This window comes from Strongylocentrotus purpuratus, unplaced genomic scaffold (assembly GCF_000002235.5).
Source record: "Strongylocentrotus purpuratus isolate Spur 01 unplaced genomic scaffold, Spur_5.0 spur5_scaffold_5, whole genome shotgun sequence".
Taxonomy (NCBI): Eukaryota; Metazoa; Echinodermata; class Echinoidea; order Camarodonta; family Strongylocentrotidae; genus Strongylocentrotus; species Strongylocentrotus purpuratus.
The window spans coordinates 30,651,317-30,660,324 of NW_022145611.1; the positions used below are offsets into that span (position 1 = coordinate 30,651,317).

Consider the following 9,008-nt stretch of genomic DNA (forward strand, 5'->3'; position numbering starts at 1 on the left):
GTATAAGTAGTACCCGTTGATCCCCAAATGGTCCCTTTTTCTTATGTTAACCGACTGCGCTCTCGTCGCTCTATATAACTGGTACCCCAAACATTATGTTTCAGCCCACCCACCCCCCCCCCCCTCCCCCTCCCCCTCCCCCTCACAAAACCCTGCACACGTCCATGATATATCTGTAAAGATATAATCTGAGGGGTCCCACCCCTAATATTTTGTAACTATAGAGTGCTGTTGGCTGGATGATCATGACAAGCACGCAGTATCGCATGCTAACATAGTTTTACCCACCACTGGGTTTGTCGTTTCAAAATGAATACTTTTATTTTTTCAAGTTATACTGATGTTACTTCACAGATAGTTCCATGGTATGTATTGCCAGACAAGCAAGCAATTAACAAAGCAATACACAAAAATCGTCACTTTTAAGGGTGTCTTTCCACTTCAAAATTCCTTCGTCTCACATTCTGCAGCACCCGGCCAAGCAACCCTGGTTCACAGGAGGAAAACAGGACCATGATTTTTAAAGTAGCCTAAAACACAATGGGGCATCCGTCATGTAAAACATGGATATCAATCAACGGCAGGTGATTACACAATACACCGTTACAAACAAACACACAGTAAATACAACAAGGCCAATATTTATGGACTAAACATATGTCAACTAAATTTCGTACCATTTCACATCCGGGAACTAGTCATAAAACAAAAATCCCTCTTCACCGCAACTGTTCAACGATTTATTTTTAGAATGACTTTAAACACGTGTCAAACTTTGCGTCATCGTATTCATTGCGCGGTGAAATTGGGAGGAAAATTTAATATAAGGCGTCAAGGGTAGAGAAAAAATATCACACCTCATCTTGCTTTGACTAGATGCAATAATCAGATCTACATCAGATTTATAATTTAATATAAAGACTTACACAGATTAAATCAAAGGGATCTCAATTTTGTGCTTTGGGAAAAGGGAAAGAATATGGGTTTGTTGGTTTCTCGAGTGATGTCTTTATTCAGAGAATGGTCTCAAGGAAGTCCGTCCAGGCTGTTAATGCTTGGACTGGATGCAGCAGGTATGTCTCTCTTAATTGACTTTTCATTATGACGACGTTCCTTTTTTTTTTCTCTCTCTCTCTCTCTCTCTATTACCCTGCACTGCTTAATTTCTGCTACTTTGGAATTCTTGATATTGGATACTATCCATTATACCGTCCGACTCTACAAGAGGGATGAAAAGGGAGAATAGAGAAGGGGAAGAGAAAGCTCTTATATCAGTGGACCGGTGGGAGGGGTGGGGGCAAGTCACTGGATGGGGAGGGGCACGATAAATAAATCTAAAACTCAATCACTCAGTCACTCTATGCCAATTACATAGGCAAGACCCAGTGTCTTTACAGGCCGAAACTGATAAAAAAAAAACTGCAACGCAGTTAATGTCGAGACCGTCCCACCTGTAACAGGGTTATCATTCACATGGGGTTTTCGACTTAAATAACAGGATACAATTTGTCAATGAACCTGCAACCCACTCACTCAACCTTCATATCTCCATCTTTCTCTCCATTTCTAGGGAAAACCACGTGTTTGTACAAGCTGAAGCTGAATGAAACAGTAACGACGATCCCGACCATCGGATTCAACGTCGAGACCGTCACACCCTTACCAGGGTTATCATTCACCATGTGGGATGTCGGCTATCAGGATAAGCTCAGACCATTGTGGAGACATTACTACCCTGGGACAGACGGTAAGGAATATGAATTATGATAAAACCACAATCGGTTCTAGTAGAATCTTTTGTTGGATGGGGGTGGACTTGGGAGTTCTGACATTCATTTTCTGCATGTGCCTTACTTAAATTCAATGTTGATCAATAATGTTTTTGGAGTGACGTGAGTGGAGGGGGGGGGGGGGGCTTAATTCCACAAGACCCCTTCAATACTGCTACGGGATCATATAGCAAATGATTTGAATTCTCACTTGCTTACGCACATTTTAGTCGATTTAGTGTACATCGAACTGAATAAAGAAAATGTTATGGGTATTTTTTCTCGAGGATCTAATTGTATATTTTGTTTTGATATGCATTTTTTTAAAGATACTTTGTTGTTGATCGTGCATGTGTAGTTCAAATTAGCTAGACTGATAGTTTTACTAATTCTTCATCTTTTTTTGTTGGAAATATCTGGCGCGCATTATACAATGGAGTATTATTATATTTCTTTGTCTTCTGCAGGTGTGATCTTTGTCGTAGACAGTCAAGATCAAGAGCGTTTCGCAGAGGCCAGGGACGTACTACTCGGTATACTGCAGGATGATGCGATGGACAGAAATGTCCCTGTCTTAATCCTCGCCAACAAACAAGATATGCCTGGTATTTATAGCATGAAAACTTATTTTCATAACTTTAAGATATACAATTAATTGTTATACGTAGAATAACTTCGCAAACAAAATTTGTTTCCACAAAATTAGAAATTACAAAACGAATTTTAGATGTGGATATTGTGAAATTGAGGCTTTCTTCACTATATTAGTATGTGCTACTTTATACTCATTAGTTTTATTTTGCGCGGTAAAGTATGCTGTTATCTTACAGCAATTTTTTTGAAACCTTATTTCATTTCTTTATGAAGGTGATATTCATAGTTATTACATTTTCACTCATATTCCTGACGTTATCGACTGCAAGTGAAATACGCTACAATGCATGGGGACTCACTCACATACCATGGTATGCATGCATGCTTTCACCAGTGGCAGATATAATGAACCTAAAAGAAGTGTATAAATCATTAATATGGCAGTTGGCCTAAAAATAAATGGGGGTGCCCTCCCCCAAACCTTATGATAATTTATCATGCTACGGGAATCGGTCAAAGAAACTCCTATTTTCTAGATCTGTCTTTGGAAACTGGCATTTTCATACCTGTGAGCTTTATCAAATTGAATGACAAGCAATAATACCTGTATTCCTTACGATTTCTTCATTTCTATTTCATTTTGTTTAAAGGTGCATGTGATGTCACTAAATTGACCGACGAACTCCAACTCCAAAACCTTACCCAGAATTCTTGGCATATCCAAGGCGCATGCGCTACAACTGGAGATGGTTTGTACGAGGGACTTCAACAGCTTTCGAAGATGATCGCAGAATTCAAGAACTCTTGATAATCTTGTCACAGACAATCAATAGTCGTTGGATGAATCAGGAATGTTAAGACAAAACAAAACAAAATGAGCTATAATGCCAACAAGGGCCCCGATCCCTCTATATAATTGATGTGCAGATATGCAGATGTGCATGGTAGATTGAGGAAAGTGGGGGGGGGGGGGGAGGCTGGCAAGATATTTGATTGTCATACAGTGATCCTTTTCATGAGTTATTGCTGCGTCATTAGGGACTTTTAGATTTGCACGTTGTCAGCTTTGACTGCAACGTGTGACGTCATTTTAAGGCACTGCGCATGCGTTACGACGTCTCAGTCGGCGATCGAGAATGCGTCAACCTTTATTTTTCTAAATCTGTATAATACATACATATTGATATTTATATAGCGCCTTTACAGTCATGCTCAAGGTACTAGTGTGTCGCGTGCGCATAAAATATACAGTTCCTCAGGTAGACAAAGCCGAAACATCCCTTCCCTGCTATTATGTAAAAATGTGTAGAACAGGTGAATATGCATGCATATTCACCTGTTCTACACATTTTTACATAATAGCAGTGAAGGGATGTTCTTTTGTTGAGGGTAGAATGAGGAACTGTATATTTTGTCCTCTTTCTTTGTCCGTGATGTTCATAATGTTACTTCCTGCATGCATGTATATCGTCGAGTGCAATCTAAAAGATTTCTAATTGTAGTCAACATGGGCAGTTAATTACGTTGACACGCATGATCAGTTCGTCGTGTTCTCGTCCACTCATTCTAAAAGTCCCTAGTATCGCGGTTTGGTCACGAAGGGTATATACACGTAGCTATGGGGTCGCCGTGCCTGCATGGTGATTGATTTTATCGGTAAACTTTTTTCAATTATTAAAAAAAAAAAAGTTATGTCATGTCCCGATTTATCCTTCATAGGTAGCATAATTATAGGATTATGTGTGAAAGCTAGATAGCAAGACAGGTTTAAAGATGATTTAACCACCACTGAAATGAAATTTAGACATGTAAAGCCTATACTGTAGTTCATTGATATTGATTGGAAGAAGAAAAAGAAGAAAAACACGTAAATAAGCTAGTTATATTCTTTTGGGGGCAATTCTTTGGTTAGATCATTCCAATACGTTTCACATGTTATTCAGTTTATTCATCATCTGATCGGTAAAACATTTAGATAATCTCGCCAGAACATTTGTTAGAAAAGTATAAAGGAATTTAGATTCAAAATAATGTGATTTTCTCTATTGTCATAGGAAGTGATAGCACATTGTGAATAATGTTGTTGTTTTGTATATTCATTTAACCAAATGTTCACATGACTTGTATATAGAAATGTTTTTATTAAATTTAATAAAGTGAACTGGAACTTGAAATATGCACCACCTATTGGCCAATAGCACAAGTACGCTTTTTGGGGGCCAATACAGTGCAAAGTCAATATTGGCCCTGACTGACTATGTTAAAGTATGTAATCATTTCAACCTTTGGAATGGTCTGATGCAAAAACTAGTTTTGAAAGAATATCAACAACAAACTCTGTATGTTTGCCACGACCTTTAAATCATTAAAGTGATCATATTCCAATATCTTCTAACGATAAATGTTAATATAATGTTGCTCTTTTTCAAGATTGATAAGAAGAAATTACGATGAGAGAGTTACCTTTTCTACACTTTTGCAAATTACTGTTAATGAACAGAAATTATTTGTACAACTAATAATGAAATCTGTACAGAGTATATTTATGTACCAACATGCATTTGAAGTTTTTGAACATAAAAAATGTATTTGTTGGGGTAGTCATAACAGCATCTGGCTTGAGAAAGTCCACAGAGGTGAATGAAAAATTGCCTACCAATGTTAAAGTTGGAAGAGCTTTTCGTGAATGAATAGAGAGATCTTGCATAGAATAATGTGCATTAGTTTTTAATAAAATGAATTGTTGCCTCACATGAACATCTTTTCCCTGTGTTTATTTACGTTGATGAACTGTTTAATTCGATTTATCTGCATGATGACTCGATTCTTCAAAATACTGGAAACTCACGTCGATCTAAAGCATTACAAGTATGGAAAGTCATTAGGCATAGTGATCAACGCCTCTATAAATGAACCTTTTACCGCCTGACATTGTCAAACTAGAAAATTAACCAGAAAAATTCTCATATAGAATACATAATACAATTAATCACACTTTATTTACGATGCATCTTCGACTGATCAGATTTTGAAAGAAAATCGAGGTTCTGGAGGTTAAAATGAAATATTCATTAAAAAACAGTTTCTGCTTGCTATGCGGAAGACCAGGGCTAATTAATGTTGAGACAGGAGAAGAATGTTAGTTTCATGTCATTTCAAGGAATTTAGTTTGAGAAAAATAAAGATATAGTTATATCTGTATAGATTCATCCATCGCACAAGATCCAGGTATTGATTAGTTCGATATTATGACAAATTTGACAAAATATGCCTACTGCGCCATTCCTAAGTCATGTAAATAGCAAATGAGCTACATTTTATTACCATAAAATAAATGATATCATAGCTCTAAGAATTTTTACTAAAACCGTAAATAAAAAGAACCTTCAACATGTTCAGGGTAAATAATATGGTAAGCATGAAATTTTAAATATCTAATACAAAACCCTGCTGGCGATGACGCCATTTCGACGAGTTCATTAATTCATCCTTGTTCGGCACAGCAATGAATGATCACTCTTTAAATGACTCCACCGCTCTCGTCAATTCCTTGGTAGTATAGTGGTGAGTATCTCCGCCTGTCACGCGGAAGACCGGGGTTCGATTCCCCGCCAAGGAGACTATTTTTTTTTTACATACTTTTGCACTTTGAAGATTTCCATTTTAAGGAATATCAGTTTCCATGACAATGTATACATTATTACACAACTCTTTTAATAGCTTCAATTACATTTTTTTTTTCATGAAAGAGAACTCTCTTATTCTTCTTTTTTCAAATCTACTGATGATATTCACAGTCGATAATTATTGTCTGTGTCCTTCTTTATGACAATATTAGGAACTTTTAGATTTGCACGACTGCGACGTATCACGTATGACATCCATGTGACGTCCTTTTAAGGCACTGGTAGTGACGTCACATTGCCTTAAAAGGATGTCACAATATATAGCAGTCCACGTTCTCGTCGTGCAAATCTAAAAGTCCCTATTGCAAAGTAGAGGACAGCACCCTGTTAAATAAATTCATCTGAACAAATGTTAAATGAGACATAATATAGAGTGATACATTTTAAGAAAACAAATACGAGACTGTCTGTAAGAGCAAAACGTGCGTCTCCTTGGCGGGGAATCGAACCCCGGTCTTCCGCGTGACAGGCGGAGATACTCACCACTTTACTACCAGAATCTTGGTCTACAAGTTTTTGATGGTTAATAACATTGTCAGTTAAACGGACGAGTGACTCCGCGATGTTGGTGATCCGTATACAAATTTAAAGGACTTAATGAAGCCAGTATCGTTTCCAATGGCATTGTTATATTTTATAACACCATCGCAAAAACTATCTAAAAATCAACTTATGGTAATTTCAATTAGCATTGTGAACATCGTTTGTGTGTGATATAGAATCACCTTGGGTTGATTTTTAGAAAGTCTCTGCAGGCGTCTATTTTGTATGATATTTATTTGTACAATTTTCTTCGTATGGTTATTCAAGTTCAAGATGGGTTGGTTCAATATAATGATGTATATTTTAATGTTTGGTCACTTTGATTTTCTGTTGATCCTTTGGATAAAGTTCAAATTCAATATCATGAGCATCGTTGCAAAACAGTGCCAGTGGACTATGAGTGACCCCCAATAGACTTGTTTATACTAACACATTCAAATGAATGGATGTTTCCTTTCTGGGGACCTATAGGCCTAGTGATGAGTTAACCTTTTATTAATGAATAAACTGCAATACCGGGAATCCAGTCTGTAAATATTACTTGCTGCTATGCCGGACAAGCTTTCGGGTTGTCAAAAACATGTTTTGTGTACAAATTATGCATAGCATTTTGTATAATGTTAGTAATCGTGTTTATTCTGGCCTTATTTGCATACATATCCCGTTATTTTAGTTGATCTTCATAATACTTCCTCTTTGAGATAATGCATGTTACAAGGTATGTCTTTTTTCAATGAAGAGATTACTGCAACAGGGGGGGGGGGGGGGAGGCATAATTATGAAAGAGAAAGATACAGAACAAGGAAGTGGAGAAAGTATAAGTATAATATGAAATAAAGAGAGGGAGAGAAATGGAGAGTGAGAGCAAGACAGAGAGAGAGAGAGAGAAGGTGAGAGACAGAGAGAAAAAGTGAGAGAGGGGGAGAGAGAGGGAGAGAGAACGAGAGAGAGAGAGGGAGAGAGATGAGAGAGAGAGAGAGAGAGGTAGACAACATCCCGTATTCCCCTGACCACTAAAAATAGAATTTCTCTTGTTTACATGGACGTGTATATCGAACCTATATTTCTTCCACCAATGTAAAAGCAGCGTATCAATAGTTGAGATAACAATAGGAATCGCCGATATATGACGTGGAGCGTTTGACACACGTACATTTACGGTTTGTTGATATGGTGCAATCATTTTGTTTGCTTTCTATTATTAGTCTCAGTTAAGGGGTAGACTCACTTCACATTTGCCAACGTAATCAGGTAGCAATAATTTGGTAAAATGCTTTTTTTTGTTGTCCGTGTTTAAACAGCTATTTATTGTAAAAACACAGACAGAAGTCTTCCCGCTATAACATTAACATACAATTTTTTCTTGATTTCATTGATATACGTTGCTAAGAGTAATAGCCTAATACACGTAACCTGGGCAACTGATAAACAGACATTCTAAAAAAAAAGAGACGCATAATCAATTTTCATTATAATTTTGTTGTTATCATCATTATTTGTGTTACTATTATCATTACTTTCATTATTATTATTATTATTATTATTGATATCATTATTATTATCACTATGAATATTGTTGATATTATTATCATTATCATCACCATCATTGTTTTTGTTGTTATTGTTGTTATTGTTTAATAACTTTAATTACACCCTTGAAGACAACAGGAATGATAATCATGTAGGCATAGACATTGATATTACACGTAGAATATATTTATTTGATATATCTCTTTGTTTATGATTATGTAAGCTTACCACTCTCACTTTTCCATAAGTCTATATTGCATGAATATGAATGAAAAATATAATCAGGTCTATCCTGAAAATGAAATCAATATCATTTCGCCATGTCAAATTATTTAAAACCCCTTGCCTATGAGATGATGTAAAAAGACATAATCATTGTAGATAGCGGGTAGTGTATTTAGTCGCATTTTACTCATGTTTAGCCCCCTTCCCCTCTGCATTGTTTTTTTAACACCGAGGTATCCCTTTTATTCATGACAGTTCATTTGGTCGTTGACAGATGATAAATTCAAAATCACCATGGAGATAAACACGTCTTACTTCTACTCTGCAGGGAAAGGTGATTACCCAAATAATCTAATCAATTGCACCATAAGCCGTAAGATAATGATTCATTGATTAGTGTTTCATTCCTGCCTAATAAATATGGGTTAAAAGTACAATTATAGTGGTGAAAGACATGTCCCCAGAACGTCGAATGGTCTCACATCCGGGAACTTGTCATCAAACTTCCCTCTTCACCGCGATTGGTCGACGCGAGGCAAAATAATGACAGCTTTACTTACACGTGTCCAATATCGCATCATCGTGTTTTTCAATGCCCTGCGAGATTTGTTATAAAAGGTAGAAAAGGGATGCTGAAAATAACAAATTCTACCTTGCTCAG

The 9,008-nt window shown here is 36.7% G+C and overlaps 1 protein-coding gene and 1 non-coding gene across 2 annotated transcripts; both read left to right on the top strand.

The window, feature by feature from the left end:
* Nucleotides 1-900: 900 nt before the first annotated feature.
* LOC100892463 (ADP-ribosylation factor-like) lies at nt 901-3,285 on the top strand. The gene is made up of 4 exons (XM_030999442.1): nt 901-1,073; nt 1,571-1,747; nt 2,237-2,374; nt 3,014-3,285. The coding sequence occupies exons 1-4, from the start codon at nt 980-982 to the stop codon at nt 3,169-3,171; spliced, it is 567 nt and encodes a 188-aa protein (XP_030855302.1). The 5' UTR covers nt 901-979; the 3' UTR covers nt 3,172-3,285.
* A 2,625-nt stretch (nt 3,286-5,910) lies between these two features.
* Nucleotides 5,911-5,982, top strand: TRNAD-GUC. Its single transcript has one exon. It is a non-coding gene; the product is annotated as a tRNA-Asp (tRNA).
* The last annotated feature ends 3,026 nt before the right edge of the window (nt 5,983-9,008 follow it).